Here is a 15206-nt window from a genome sequence, read left to right on the forward strand (position 1 = left end):
GCCAGCGGCACCCCGGGGGACCCCCCTCTTCCCTTCCCTCCCCTCCGCCTTCCGCAGCTCCGGGGCTCAGCTCCAGCCTCCCCACCTCTGCCCGGTGCCGGGACCCCGGGGATGGGGATGGGGAAAGGGGGGATAAAGCCGGGGCGGGGGGGAGAGGGAGGGAATGAATGGAGCCCGCTCTTGTGTACAATTGCATCAAATACATTCTTGAAAGCAACCTGGTTCTGCTTAACACTTGAATTCGGTAAAAAAAACCAAAAAAAAAACAAAAAAAAAAAAAAAACCAAAAAAAAAAACAACCAAAAAAAAACCAAAAACAAACAAACAACTATGTGGGCTGATTTTTTTTTTTTTTTTCTTTTTTTTTTTTTTTTTTCTTTTTTTTTTTTTTTTTTATTCCTGCATTCCTGGACCCCAATCAAAAGAGCAAATCAAGGGAGGTGGAAGGGGGGAACGGCGGCGAGCGAGGCAGCCGGAGCGCGGTGCGAACCCTCCACACCCCAAAAACCCACCCAACCCAAAAACCCACCCAACCCGCCCCGGGTTTTTTTTTTTTTTTTTTTTTCCACCTAACACCCGAGCGAGCCCAAACCAAAACAAATAGAGACCGAGGGGAAAAAAAAAAAAAAAAAAAAAAAAAAAAAAAGCCAGAAACCAACCCAAAAAGAAAAAAAACCACCACCCAACCCTGAGCGCGAGCGAAGCAGCGAGCCAGGGCAGAGGCGAGCGGGCGGGCTCGGGGAGCCGAGCAAGAGCCGAGCCCCCCAAAATCCCCCAGCACCCCGACTATGCTAAATGTAACCGGGGAGCTCTCAGGTAAGCCCGCGGCGCTGGGTGCGGGGCGGGGGGCTGCCCCAACTCCCCTGCCTGCATCTGCCGGGAGTTTTTTTTCCCCTTTCCAAACCGACTGCTGATTTTAATTTGATGTGATTAAAACGTCTGTCTGGCTTTGGGATTGATTTAAGACTTTCCCCTCTCTAGGTTGGGTTGTTGTTCTTTTTTTTTTTTTTTTTTTCCCCCTTTCTCTCGTTCCCTCTTTTCCATGCATGTTTGTGATTACCAGGGAGGGAACCGCCGCTGAGCACGGAGAATTAAACCCCGGGACCGACGGAGGGGAGGAAAAGGAAAGTCGGTGGGATTTATGGGGGGCAGGAAGAGTTAGTTTTCCTGCCCGGGGCTGGATTTCGGGGCTTGACACAGAACGCCGCCGCTGGAGCAGGCGACGTTCCTGCGGGACACAGCAGCGGGATTTTGGGGTGCTGGGGAGGGGACGGCTTTGTTCCCTCGGCCCCGGCGGCCACCGGCACCCCCGGGGCTGCCGCGGGCCGGCCGGCCTGGCGGCACACCGGCACCGGGGGCTCCTCGCCCGGAAAATGCTGGAAAACACCCTTAAAAGGTCAAAGTGTGGGCGCCTCCAGGCTCCCCGGGGTCCCGGGCGGCGGCACCGGGGCCGGGGCAGCACGAGGCGGGCGCCGGGTTGGGCTCCGGCTCCCGCGGTGCCGGCGTGACGCAGGACGGGCACGGCGGGGCGAGCGCCGGGGAACCGGAAAAGCGAGGCCGGGATCCCCGGCGGCTCCATCGCCCCTTCCTCTCCCCCTTCCCGCTGCCGCCGGGCCCGGCGGACGTGGCCGAGCCGGTGGCACGGCCGGTGCCGAGGCCTGCGGGGACGGGCGGGGAGCGGGACGCCGAGGAGGAGCCGCGGCGCTGGAGCTCGGCCGCCACCACCCCGTTCCCCTTTTGGGGCATCCCCAGCCGTGGATGCGTCCCCGGCAGGGCTCGGGGGCTCTCGGCATCCCCGGTGTCCCCGTGCCTATTTAGCAGGCGGCCGAGGGCACGGTGGCGGCCGCACATCTGGGCTGCATTAGGCGCAGGCTCCGCGGGGAAATGCGGAGGGCTCTGCTTACAGGGCCGCGCTGGGGGGAGATTTATGCCCTGCTAAGTGGCACCGAGCCCCGTAAATCATCCCCCCGCACCCCCCGGGGCTGCAGCACCACCGTGCCGGCACCGCCGTCCCAGCGTGGCGGCAGGCTGGTGGGGATGCACTCCTGGACGGGATATCTGGGATATCTGGGAAGCAGCTGGCCCGGCAGTGTTGTGGCCGCGTGTGGCACGTGGCCTGTGGGTGACAGACGCGTCCCAGGCTTCGCCAGGGTGCTGTGGGGACATCAGGGCACGGCTGTGCCCACCAGGACTGCTGGTCCCACGCTGACCCAGCCGGGCAGTGTCCCCGTGGCAGGCGATGCCAGCGGCGGCGGCGGGTCCGGAGGTGCCGGGGCGTGTCACCACGGCTCTGCGCTGCCACGTGGGCTGGCACCGGGGGTCCCCTGCCCCGCTGGAGAGCGGCCAGCCTGGCTCTGTGCCCCTGAGCCCCCAGCACGCTGCTGGGGGGGCTGCTGGGCTCTGCGGCTCCGTGACCTGCGCCAGGAGCGGCGGGAAGGGATCGAGGTGCCTCGCGAGGCTCCCGGTGCTGGGCGTGCGTGTGGGGCAGCGGGGTCTGGTTGGGATTAGGGGCCTGCGCTCCCCTCGCCGGCGGGGGTGTTTCCATCGTGCCGCTGGCTGGAGCCGGAGCTGGATGGGAAATCCAGGCCCAGCTAATTACGGCCTCGCTGGAGTCTCCCGTGCGCGGCTGCATTTATAAACACACGGAGGAGACAGGATGTAAACACTCAGCGCCGCGAGCGCAGGCACGGCCCGGACCGGGGGGGACGCGGGGCCGTGTGCCCCCCGCGCCACCGCCCGCTCCTGGCACGGCGGCTTCGCCATGGGATGGATGGGATGAGATGGGATGGGGTGGATGGGATGGAGTGAGGTAGCATGGGATGGATGGGACGGGGACCCCACTGTGGTGGCCGCGGGTGCTGTTGAGGAACAAGGGCACACGTGTTCTTCCTGTTGGAACTCAGGGAATGCTGTGTCTGTGCTATCTGGGTGTGGAACGTGAGCATCCTCGTGTCCCCACCGTGCTTGGCTCCACAGGGACGCTGCTGTGCTGTGGTGTCACCTCCCCAGACACGGCGGGGTTAAATGCCAGCAGCGTGGGGACACGGAGGCGTCTGTCGTGAGCCCTTGAGTGTCATCCACTCCAAGCCCCTCGGAGCTGGCGGCCACGCTGGGCTCAGAAACGCCCTGCGGAGGGTTAAGTGGTGCCACTTGGAGGCCAGGACAGTGGCTGGGGTAGTGGGGACAGGGCTGCTTTGTCCTCTGTGCCACAGTCATGCCTGGCCACCGCGAGACCTCCCGTGCTGGCCCCAGGAATGGGGCTGCGGGGTGGGATGGGGCTCTGCTCGCCGCTGGACGCCGGCCCATCAGATAGGGCAGCTCCCGCCGCGGCGTCGGGGGCCGGCTCGGCTCCGTCCTCTGCCGGGGGCTCCGGGGCCAGGGGGTCTCCCCTTCCCGGCTGCCGCCCCCGCCACCAGGGTTTCGGGAAAGCGGCTCCGGGCGGGCTGCGGTCGCTCAGCCCTCGGCGGCTCTGCCCACAGCATGCCCAGGGAACAGCTCACCGTCTCCGTGGCCGAATTCCTGCCTCGGCCGCTGGCCGGGAGGTCTGGCCAGCACTGCCGCCTGCACTGCCGGGCGGGTGGCAGGCCAAGGGTCCCGGGTGTCACCCCAAAGGTGGGTGAGCCACGTCCCCGCTGCCACGTGTGCGTTGGGTGTCCGTGGCACCACCGGTGTGTCCGGCGTGGGTGCCCCAAGGAGCTGCCAGCAGAGCAGGGGGTGCCCGCTCCCGTGGCCCCCCGTCACCCCGGCTCCTCGGGTGTCCCCAGGGCCCAGCGGGTGACCCCGGGCAGGCACGCCATGAGCTGCTTACGTGGGCTGGGAGCATCCTGGCCGAGCTCCAGGGCCGGTTTTGAAACCCTCGGGCTCTTCCTCTCCGACGTCACCGGGATCCAGCTGTGCCGGCTGGAGCCTCCCTCCTCCACTGTCTGTGCCGGTGGGTGCCCGGCGCCAGCCGCTGGGACAGGGGTGGGCAGGGGACAGCGGGGGCACCCGCTGTGGCTGGGCCATTGTCACTGCTGTGCCATAGTCACAGTCACTGCTGTGCCACTGTCGTCATGACTACTGTGCCACGGTCTCGGTCACTGCTGTGTCATGGCCACTGTCTCTGCTGTGCCCCAGTCACTGTCACTGCTGTGTCACGGGCACCCTCATTACTGTGCAGTGTCACTGTCACTGCTGTGTCATGGCCACTGTCTTTGCTGTGCCTCAGTCACTGTCACTGCTGTGTCATGTGTGTCACGGTTACCATCGGTGCTCTGCCCCAGTCACTGTCACTGCTGTGCCAGGGTCACCATTGTCACTGTGTCGTGGTCACTACTGCCCAGCGCCATCCATTCTGTGCATCCCACCATTCCCATCCCGCAGACACCCACCTCCATCCCCTTCCTCCATCATCCTCATCCTCGTGTCCGGGCCACCTGCCCAGGATCCACCGTGGCTCCATCCCAATCTCCCATCCCTGCCATCCCCCCTCATCCCGCTCCCCGGCTGTGTTTGGTTTGGCACCGGCCAGGCCGGGGCGGGTGTAAATCCCGCCTGGAAACCGGAGCCGGCGGCGGGCGAGGGTCCGGCCAAAGCAAACACCGGGAGGGGGGGTTGTGTGTGCAGTGAGTCACCGCGGCCCCCCCGCCGGCCCCCCCCGGCCCACGCTCGCACGCACGCGGGGCCGGCCGCACGCTCCGCGCCGGAACGCACCGGAACGCGGGCAAGCGGCGGCACGTGCCCACCGCGGGGCACCGGGCGAGCCGGGGCCGGCCAGGGCTGCCACGCACGGGGGACACGGGGGCGTCGCACGGGGTGTCACAGCGTGGTGTGGTGTGTGCACGGCGTGTCACACGTGGGTGGCATGTAACGGAGTGTCCCCCCCGATGGGGAATGTGCACGGCACGTTGCACACTTGCCTGGCATGTCCTGTGAGTGCCACACGTGCCATGTGCCCGTGTGGTAGGTGACACACCTGGATGGTGTCTCATGCGTGTGGTGCATCACACGTGTGCACGGTGTCACACGTGCACGGTGTCACACGCCTGGAAAGTGCGGTGTTCCCCACACTCCTGTGTGATGCTCACACACAAGGTGCATCCCAGGTGTTCCCTGGACGTATCCCAGCGGTGTCACAAGTGTCCTGCACACCTCCGGGGTGTATCCCAGGTGTGACGGTGTCCTGCACACCCACAGGGCACTTGCACCCCCACAGCGAGGCTTGCAGTTTGCAGGACACCCGCGGCGGGGAGGCCCTTGTGGCCGGAGCCGGGGTGTCCCCGAGGACCGTCGTGCGTCACGGGCGGCCGGTGACGGGGAGCGGTGACGCGCGGGGGCGCGGGGGGCTGCCCGCAGCAGGAGCCCCGCCGTGCCGAGCCGTGCCAGCGGCCGGTCTTTCCCGGGAGGCGCTGCCGGGAAGGCCGGCTGTGGCGAGCCGGGGGTGCCAGCTGGCCGGAGTGTCCTGGCCGCGGGCCGTGACCTTTGCGGAGCCGCCGGCCGGCGGGGCCGCGCTCCCGGGCCGCCCTGACGTCAGGCCGGGATGATGACGGGGACCCCGCCGCCGCTTTCCGGTGGCTCCGCAAAGGTCACCCCGCGCCCCGGCCGCTCCTCGGAGCCGCTTCCCCCCCGCATATTCCCGGTGGCGGGGGTCCCCGCTGGGTGCCCGGGCCGCTGCGGCGTTGACGGTGCCCAAATATATCCCAGGCGTGTGTCCCGGCGGGAATGCCGCGGGCGCGCTGCTCCAGACCATATAAAGGATTGTTGGTGCAGCCGCGGGCGGGAGCGCTCCGAGGGGAGCCGGGGGGTCAGCGCGCTGAGGTGGGGGATCCCTGCTGCTCCCGGGGGAGTGCTGAGGTGAGGGGGACCCCACCCTCCCCACCTCCGTGCCTCACTTTCCCCGCGCTCAGACGGGTGACTCAGGGATAGTCTGCAGGCTCAGCGCCGCACACACGGAGACGGAGTGTCCCTGTCACCCCCCCTGAGGCGCTGTGTGTCCCCCACAGGTGACTCTTGGGGGATCTTCACCTTCCTGTGCGCCGCGCTTTGCAACCTGCCGGCGCTGCCGGCGCTGAACTGCTCCGAGGAGCTGGGCGCCGGCCAGTCCATCCAGCAGACGTACGACCTGACCCGCTACCTGGAGCACCAGCTCCGCACCCTCGCCGGCACCTACGTGAGTCCCCGACGCACCCCCCGGGACATCCACCCCGTGCCCAGCCGCTCCCACGCCGGAGGTCACGGAAATGCCTCATCGCCCCCGGGCGCAGGGCGGCTCCCGGGCACCCTCCCCTCGGCCCGTGATTCCGTCATGGGCGCGGGCATCCGCCTCTCCCTCCCCGCCGGCGTCGCCGACTCACCCGGAGGTTCCCCGTCCCTGCCCTGACGTGCCCTCGGCGGTGCCGGCACGTTCGGTGCCAAGCCGTGACGGTGGCACTGCCCGGGCTGCGCTGGAATGTCCGGCCCGGGCAGAGCCCGAGGGGGGGATGCGACAAGAGAAGGGAGAGCTGGGATGAGCGGGACGTGTCCGAACCGGGGGGCGTGGGGGACGCGGAGGCTGGGGACAGGGTGGACACTGAGACCTGACCCCTGGCACCCCCGTTCCCTTCCAGCTGAACTACCTGGGCCCCCCCTTCAATGAGCCCGACTTCAACCCCCCGCGGCTGGCTCGCGCCGAGCGGGTGCCCAGCGCCACCGTGGACCTGGACCTGTGGCGGGGCCTGACGGACAACGCGCGCCTGGCCGCCAACTACCGGGCCTACAGCCGGCTGCTCTGCTACCTGCGCGTGCTGGACGGGCAGGTGGGCACGGCCGAGCTGCGCCACCGCCTCGCCCACTTCTGCGCCAGCCTCCAGGGGCTGGTGCTCAGCATCGGCGGCGTCATGTCCTCGCTGGGATACCCGCTGCCCGCCGGCCCCGCCGGGCCCCCCGCGCCCCCCGGCGCGCCCGCGGCCCCCAATGACTTCCTGAAGAAGATGGATGATTTCTGGCTGCTGAAGGAGCTGCAGACCTGGCTCTGGCGCTCGGCCAAGGACTTCAACCGCCTCAAGAAGAAGGTGCCGCCCGCCGTGGTCACCCTGCGGCTGGAGGCGAGGGGGTTCTGAGCACCTGCTGGGTGCCACCACGGCCACGCAGGTCCTCTCTTCCACCAGCAGCGTGCCTTGAGAAATGGGGCTCCTGACCCCCAAACCACCCCACAACCTCATCATCACCTGGCAGTGCCTTGAAGGATGGGGCTCCTGACATCACGTGTCACCACGGCCACCCTGCAGCCCCTCCGTCATCATCACACTGTGCCTTAAGGAACAGGGCTCCTGACCCCGAGTGCCACCACGGCCACCCCGTGTTCCCTGTCCCCCACCAGTGTACTTCAAGAAATAGGGTTCCTGACTCCCAAGTGCCACCACAGCCACCTCACAATCCCACTTTCATCACTGTGCCTTAAGTGAGGGGCTCCTGATCCCAGGTGCCACCTACCACAGCCACCTCACGTCCCCTCTGTCACCACACTCTGCTGTAAGGGATGCGTCTCCTGACCCCAAGTGTCACCAAAGCCACTCCATGTCCTCTCTTTGCCACCAGTGTCCCTTCAAAACTGTGTCTCCTAACCCCGGAGTGCTGCCAAAACCACACCCCATCCTTATCATCACCCAGCTGTGCCTTAAGGGGTGGAGTTCCTCACCCCAAAGTGCCACCACAGTCACCCCACAGCTCCTCTGTCACTATACTGTATCTTAAGGGACAGGTGTCCTGACTCCTAAGCGCCCCTCCATGGTGTTCCCAACCCCCAAGGTGCCTGTCCCCATCCCTAAAATCTCCAGTGGCCCATCCCAAAAAGGACCAACGCCCTCTGAGCATAGGAATAAGCCCCGCCCCAGCCAGCAGCAAGCCCCGCCCCCGGAGCAATAGGCTCCGCCCCAGACGGCAATAAACCCCGCCCACTCGCCTGTGTAGCAAGCCCCGCCTCCTCCCTGCATCAGGCCCCGCCCCCTCCCCAAGCCCCGCCTCCCCCATGGGTGCCCATCGATGTTGGGGCGAGGCCACGGGGCGCGGCCGCTGTCCCGGTGCGTCTATGAGTGTTTATTTATTGGAGATGTTTATTTATTGGGGTATTTATTGCAGAAGATCTATTCTTGTATGAACGAATAAAAGCCTTTCTCCAGCCCCCTGCCCCGCCCGTGCCGCAGCCCGGTGGGGACCGGGAGGAATTTGGGATGTTCCCATCAGTGCCATCAGCAGGGATCAGAGTGAACGGTTCCAAGCCGAGCTCAGTGTGGGAGCTGCGGTGTTCCGCTCTCTCACAGGGTGGGGATCCAGGCCGCCCTGGGCCCAGGGGGAGGACAGGCACCCCCCACCTTGGCACTCCTCCCCGGGCACTACTTTGGGGTGCCCAGGATCATGCAGAATGTTCCGGGCTGGGGCACGAAGCCGACGGCTTGCAGGGCGTGCAGCGAGGCCGCGTTTTGGGGCAGCACGGCGCAGTAGATGGGGAAGCCGCGGGCGTGCAGCTGCCGGCCCAGCTCGGCCAGCGGCAGCCCGGTGAGGCCGTGCCCGCGCCAGGCGGGCACCGTGTAGCCGTGGCGCAGGCAGCCCTGCCCGTCCAGCAGGCTCCAGGACACCGGGCGGCCGCGCCGGTCCAGCAGGCAGGCGGAGGGCAGCGTCCGCACCAGCCCCAGCAGGAACGCCCGGCTGCGGGCATTGCCCCCCAGGGCCCACGTGGCGTTGAGCAGAGGGACGTGGGATGGGGACACGGGTGCCAGGCGCAGGCCCGAGGGCATCCTGCAACAGGGCGTGGCAGAGTGGGGAACGCTGAACCCTGGTACCAGCTGGGATAGCAGATGGGATGGGATTGGGAACCCCTGTGCCACCCAGGGGTGTGCTCAGTGAACCCACTCATGCCACCCAGTGATCCCTGTGCCACTCAGGCAAGTGCTCAGGGACCCCTGTGCCACCCAAGGGTGTGCTCAGTGAACCCACTCATGTTACCCTGTGCCTCTCAGGGATGTATGTGCCTGGGGACTCCTGTGCCACCAAGGGAGGTGACTACAACCCCCCAGTGCTACAAAGAAATGTGACAGGTCTCCGTGTGCCGCCCAGGATGTGACTGGTCCCTCAGTGCCCATGTGCCCCCAGTGTCCCATGTCCCCCCAGTGCCCCTCACTCACTGCCTGCGTGGCTGGGGGGGCTCGGGGCTCATCAGCGCCCGGTACCGGATCGTCTCCACCTTCAGTCCCCTGGCACTGGCCACCTCCTGCACGGCCTCATCCAGCCCATCCTGCATCCCTGGGACACCCTGTCAGCCAGACAAGGGACCCAGATGGAGGGTAGAGGCGCCCTGTGTCCCCCCAGTGCCATCCTTACCCAGCATCTGGAAGGCTCTTTCCCGGGTCACCGCCTCGGTGCCCTCCAGCAGTGCCTGCAGGGCTCCCTTGTCCCGGTAGAACACAGACAGCTGGTTGGTGTAGTAGTCCCTGGGGTCCCTGTGGTCCTGGGAGGGACATGGAGCTGAGGGTGGCACCCCAATTCCCAGGTCCTTGGGGTGTGGGGTGCTGCTGCCAGGGCAGGGGCAGCTGGGGCGGCACCTCTGGGCACAGGCGGGTCAGGACAATGCCGAAATTGGGCCAGGAGTCCACCAGCACCTCGTGGGAGGCCGGGTTTCCCCTGGCCACTGTCATCACAGTCCCCAAGACCTGCACGACAAGGTCATTGTCACCTGTAGGACAGGGCAGAGGGGACGAAGGGGTGCCCAGAGTCCCTCCGGTCCCCTCACCAGCAGGGGAGGGGGAGCAATAGTCCCCAGGGTCTCTGTCTGCAGCAGGGCAGGGGAGAGGGGACAGAGGGGTCCTTGTCACCAGCAGGGCAGGTGGGGAGGTGGAGGGGTCACAGGCAAGGCAGGGGAGAGGCATCAGGGGACAAGGGGCAGGGACAGGGACAAGGGGGTCTTGGGAACCAGCAGCACTGACAGGACAAGGGTGAGGGGACAAAGGAGTCCCCAAGATCCTCACCACCAGCAGAGAGGGAGGGAGGGAGGGACAGAGGGGTCCCCAGGGACTCTGTCACCAGCAGGACAGGGCAGAGGGGACAGAGGGATCCTCAGGGTGGCTGTCACCGGCAGGGTGGTGGGCAGGCTCTTCCGCAGGGTCTCCTCCAGGAGCTGCAGCTGGGCTGGGCACCTCAGGATCAGCATGGCTTCGTGACCGTGGGGCAGGTGGTGACACCGAGGATCCGTGGGGAGCTGGTGGCACTGGGGCGATGTCCCAGAGTGTCCCAGCCGAGCACCCGTCCTCAGGTGGCCACAGGGCTGGCCTGGTGCCCAGTGTTCAGCAGGATGGACCCTGCCCACTGCCCCCCAAGGCAGGGGGCACTCACTGGCCCGTGACAGCTGGTGGTAACCATTGTCACCGAGTGCCACACATTCTCCAGACTCCCAGTCCACAGCCCCCCAGAACCCACAGACTCAGGACTGTTGCAGGGTGAGTGCTGGAGGAGATGGGGACCGTGGGGAAAGGGATGAGGACAGGGACAGGGGCCATGCCTGGTGGCCCTGTCCCCCTGTTACTGAGGGTCTCTCAGCAGGACAATGAAGATCCTGACGTGCTCAGCCCATCTGCAGCACCTGGAGGGGATCCTGAGGAAGAGCCTGCCCATCGCCCTGCCGGTGATGGGGACCCCACTGTCACCCCTGTCCTGTGCCACGATAGGGACCCCAGTGCTACCCCTACCCTGCCAGTTGCAGGGACCCTGCTATCACCCCTGCACTGTCCCATGACTGGGACACCAGTGTCACTCATCTGTTGCTGTGATGGGGATCCCAATATCCCCCTTGCTGTGAGGGAGACCCCAATACCACCCCTGCCCTTTGCCCTGCTGGTGATGGGGACCCTCGTGTCATTAAGGACCCTTTCTGCTAATCTGTTCCCCACACCTGCCCCCCTCCCCTCAGCTCTGACCCCATATCTGCTCCCACTCCTGACCCCCATCTGTCCCCTCCTTGTCCCTCATTGCTGACCCCCTTTTCCCCCAGGTCTTCGGGGCAGTGCTGAACATCAACCGGGGCAACCCTGGCCAGTTTGAGGTGCTGGTGGACAAGTGGCCCGAATTTGGCGCCGTGCTGGCCCGGCCCAGTGGAGAGGTGGCCAATGGGGACACGGGGCACTGCAGGAGGGGGGTGACACGGCACCCTGGCACGTGCCAGGTGTGCTCAGAGCAGCCGTGGGTGCCCCCAGGTGCCAGCGAACGATGGATACTGGAACACGCAGGCGGCGTTCTACCGGGACCTGGGGGCGTACCGGGCGCTGCTGGAGACACCCGGCTGCCTGCGCTGGGACGCTGCCTTCACCCTCATCGGTGGCCTGGGGACACCAGGGACCTGGGGGGCCCTGGGGAGGGACTGGGCATGCTCTGGGCGGCACTGGGACTGTGGGACACCGGGGAGAGCTGTTGGAAGCAGGGAGGAACTGGTGGAGGGAATTGGGGGTGCTGGGGGACGCTGGGAACGGGTGCTGAGTGTTGGGGAGCACTGGAAGTGCTGATCACCAAATGACACACTGATTTGGTGTGCTGGTGTGGGGTTTGATGGGTGATACCAGTGGGAAGTGTTGGGGTGGGATTTGGGGGTGCTGGGGAGCAGCAGGGAATTGCACTGCTGGGTACCCTGGAAGCAGGGTCCTGGGGGATACTGGGGTTGGACTCGGGGATGCTGGGGGCACTGGGAAGCATTGCAGCTGGATTTGTGGGTCCTTGGGGACACTGGGAGTACTGGGGTTGGACTTGGGGATGACAGGAGCAGGACTGGGGTACTGGACATACTGGAAGCAGGGATTTGGGTGCTGGGAATAGAGGCTGGGGCTGCAGGCAGCCCCTGGGGACACTGAGGAGAACACTGGGGTCATACAGGGGGGCTGGGGACAGGGATGATGGGGTACAGGGGGAGCAGGACCCCCTGACATCCTCATCCCCAGGGCTACAGGATGGGCTGGCCACAGTGTCCCAGGACCTGGCAAGGAAGAAGGGTGTGGAGCTGGACATTGTCGAGTACTACTCCTACTGGCACCCTGACCCCAGCACCATGCCAGAGCCCCGGTGAGAGCCCCCCACCCTTGTCCCCACACGGGGACACCCCCGAGCCCCCCACTGACCCCTGCCTCGCCCAGGCCAGCCCCCGGGGTGCACGTGGGCTCCCTGAGCCCCTCGCACGTGGACCTGCTCAACGACACGTGGCCCTACGGGGGGAACGCCCGCAGCCGGCGCTTCCTGGCTGAGATTTTGGGGCGCTTCCCGCAAGTCTGCCTGCAGGACGGCAGCGGGCAGCCCGTCGCCTGGGTGCTGACGGATCACTTCGGGACGGGCACGCACAGCTACACCCTGCCCGAGCACCGGCGGCGGGGGCACATGCAGGTGGCACTGACGGTGGCGGCGCAGCGGGCACACGCCCGCGGGTTCCCCACCTTCGGGCACACGGCGCTGGGGAACCGGCCCATGCAGCAGCTGCAGGAGATGCTGGGCAACCGGCGCCTGCCCGGGGTCTGCCGCTACATCCTGCACAATCCCGGCCTGCACAGGGACGGGCCCTGAGGCCCTGCTGTCCCCTCTCTCAAATTAAACAGCGGTGTGGAGTCTCTGATGGCTGCTGTGGGGTTTTGTGTCCCCCCAGCAGTGACCGTTACAGCGGTGACACAGCTTGGTGGCTCACGTGTCACCGCTGAGGCACACAGCGGGGTCCCCTGGGAGTCACCCCGTTCCAGGGCACGCGCCTCGGTTATTCTCAGTTCCCCAAGGGAGGGCTGAAAGCCTCAGGCAAATTTGCACTGGTGGCACCTGCAGTGTTGCCCCCTGAACCAGGGCGCTGTCAGCACAGCTGGGGGTGGGACAGGCAGGCACCGGGGGGACAGACAGTGACACACAGGACAGAGTGGGACAGGGCAGACGGTGACAGTGTCACAGCGTGAGTCGTGGTTTGGGGGGCTGATGGGGACAGAGAAGGGAGTGACAGTGTCTGGGGTGGTGGGGAGTGCTGGGATGGGGGTGACAGTGTCCAGGCTGGCAGGGTGACAGTGCCTGAGGTGATGGGGACAGTCACAGGCGTGACAATGCCAGAGGGTAGTGGGCACAACTGGGGGATGGCAGTGCCTGGGGTGACAGTCACTGACACGGGTGACAGTGCCAGGGGAACAAGGAACACTGGGATGGAGGTGACAGTGCCCTCGCGGTGACAGGAACTGCCGCGGGGTGACAGTGCGGCTTCTGGCAGGGACAACACGGGAAGGTGACAGCTCCCGGGCACAGCCGGGGGGTGCCGAGGGCGGCGGGGGACCGGGACCACCGCGAGGGTGGCGGTGGCCGAAGGTGGCGGCGGCCGGAGCTGCCCATGGCCGGCTCCCCAGCCCGGCCCCGCCGCTTCCGCCCGGCCGTGGGCAGGGGCGGGTCCGTCCGCCGGTTCCCGGTAGCGGCGGGGCCCGCCCGGTTCCCGGTAGCGGCGGGGCCGTGCCAGCTCCATGTCGCGCAGGGCCATGGAGCAGCCCCGGCGCATCACCGACTCCTTCCCGCGGCGGCGGCGGCGGCGGGGCCCGGGGCGGCCCCCGGGCAGGCTCAAGGGCAGGAGGGACAAGGACCAGGACCAGGACCAGGACCAGGACAAGGTGCAGCTGAAGGTGCGGGACTGTCCCCGCGCCCCCTCGCAGCCCCCCGCGGACCCGGCGCTCATGGAGATGTTGCGGCGCTTCGACCTCTCCTGGGAATACGGACCCTGCACCGGTGAGAACCCCCGGTTGTCCCGGTTGTCCCGGGGGCCCCGGGCTCCCGCCGGCCCCGCTGAGCCCCCGGTATCCCGCAGGGATCACCCGCCTGCAGCGCTGGGAGCGGGCACAAGAGTTGGGGCTGAGCCCCCCCGGCCCCATCCGTGAGGCCCTCCTGGAGCACCGGGACAACCCCGATGTCACCTACAGGTGGGGACGGCATGGGATATGGGATGGGATGGGATATGGGATGGCATGGGATGGGGTGGGATGGGATGGGATGGGGTGGCAGGGTGGTTGGGGGCACAGGGAATGCTCTCCCGGTGCCCCCGCCCTTCCCGCTGACCCCGTTGTGTCCCCGCAGCCTGTGGCACGAGTACGAGCTGTGAGCCGCCGCGCCGAGGGAGTGGGGGAAGCATTCCCGACACCTCCAGACCCTGTTCCAGGGGCGCCGGGTGGATTAAAGCTGGTGTGAGCGAAGGAAGGGGTGCCGTGTGCTGTCCGGGGTGGGGTGAAGTCCTTGGGGTGCAGGGGGAGGGCAGGGAGTTGCATTCCCCCAGAAAAGCCAGGTCGGGTGTCCGTCACGCAGTTTAAAGCCACCCAGCTGGGACCCAGGCAGAAAAACGTGTTCTTGGGCAGAGAAAGGGAGGTGGGATATTTTTTCCTCAGGAATGGAGTGAAAAAACGAAGAATGAGGTATAAACTCAGGTGAAAAGTGAGCTCAGGGTGGGGAGCAGCTGGCTGTGGATGGTGGGGATGTCCTGCAGTGGGGTGGGAAGAGGGACAGTGTCCTGTGGGATGCATATGTTTAGTAGCCCTAATTAGCACCCTTCCTCTCTGCAGAATCATAAATAACAGGATGTGTTAATTATTCAGGTTATCGATGACTTAATTAACCAGCTCTTTTTGTTGTTTCATCAATAAAATTAATTGTTTCTATCTGTGGTGGGTCTAGCGTTGATTAAATGCTACTGCACCCACCAGAATATATTTAGTTATTTGATTGTTTTGGTGCTTTTTATTAGCTTTAATTTTGGGGATATGGATATTTATATGGTGGATATTTAGAGATAGTTTTTTTATCTTTGCAGTGATGCCTTTTAATTTTTAGCAGTCTAAATTGTTTTTTTTTTTTATGCTGCTAATTAGTCTTTTAAAATTTTTCTAGCCACCCTCACAGAGTACTGGTTACTACTCATGAATTAGTGTGGAGGTAGAGTTCTGGCTGCTATGGAGCATTGGAGCCAGCAAGGGATAAGGTGGGATGGGATGGGATGGGTGGGAGGCCACCCACAACTCCCATGCCGCTTGCACTGCAGGCTCCCGACCCTCTGGATCGTATTATCCAGCTGGATCTGGTCCTGCTGTTGCAGCTGCAGTCCCTTGGATATCTTCTACGGGGACATAATTCTTCTGCTGGGCTGGAGACGGACCACAGGATGGAGGTGTTTAGGTGGACCCCCAAAAAATACATCCTACACCCAGCCAATCCAGGGCTGT

The 15206-nt window shown here is 65.3% G+C and overlaps 4 protein-coding genes across 4 annotated transcripts; 3 read left to right on the forward strand and 1 right to left on the reverse strand.

The window, feature by feature from the left end:
• Window positions 1-674: 674 nt before the first annotated feature.
• On the forward strand, window positions 675-8203 carry CLCF1 (cardiotrophin like cytokine factor 1). The gene is made up of 3 exons (XM_041412128.1): window positions 675-816; window positions 5982-6148; window positions 6585-8203. Exons 1-3 carry the CDS (start codon window positions 789-791, stop codon window positions 7074-7076), a joined length of 687 nt encoding a protein of 228 aa, XP_041268062.1. The 5' UTR covers window positions 675-788; the 3' UTR covers window positions 7077-8203.
• A 145-nt stretch (window positions 8204-8348) lies between these two features.
• Window positions 8349-10919, reverse strand: LOC121339601 (glycine-N-acyltransferase-like protein 3). The gene is made up of 5 exons (XM_041411536.1): window positions 10082-10919; window positions 9555-9662; window positions 9334-9460; window positions 9138-9255; window positions 8349-8751 (listed from the first exon to the last, which is right to left on the reverse strand). The coding sequence occupies exons 1-5, from the start codon at window positions 10157-10159 to the stop codon at window positions 8349-8351; spliced, it is 834 nt and encodes a 277-aa protein (XP_041267470.1). The 5' UTR covers window positions 10160-10919.
• On the forward strand, window positions 10553-13107 carry LOC121339617 (glycine N-acyltransferase-like protein 3). The gene is made up of 5 exons (XM_041411562.1): window positions 10553-10630; window positions 10997-11104; window positions 11199-11319; window positions 11934-12054; window positions 12126-13107. Exons 1-5 carry the CDS (start codon window positions 10553-10555, stop codon window positions 12544-12546), a joined length of 849 nt encoding a protein of 282 aa, XP_041267496.1. The 3' UTR covers window positions 12547-13107.
• Window positions 13108-13313: 206 nt separating this feature from the next.
• Window positions 13314-14645, forward strand: POLD4 (DNA polymerase delta 4, accessory subunit). Its single transcript, XM_041411548.1, has 3 exons — window positions 13314-13725; window positions 13805-13916; window positions 14071-14645. Exons 1-3 carry the CDS (start codon window positions 13467-13469, stop codon window positions 14093-14095), a joined length of 396 nt encoding a protein of 131 aa, XP_041267482.1. The 5' UTR covers window positions 13314-13466; the 3' UTR covers window positions 14096-14645.
• The last annotated feature ends 561 nt before the right edge of the window (window positions 14646-15206 follow it).

This window comes from Onychostruthus taczanowskii, unplaced genomic scaffold (assembly GCF_017590055.1).
Source record: "Onychostruthus taczanowskii isolate IOZ18803 unplaced genomic scaffold, ASM1759005v1 scaffold101, whole genome shotgun sequence".
In the NCBI taxonomy this organism is placed as follows: Eukaryota; Metazoa; Chordata; class Aves; order Passeriformes; family Passeridae; genus Onychostruthus; species Onychostruthus taczanowskii.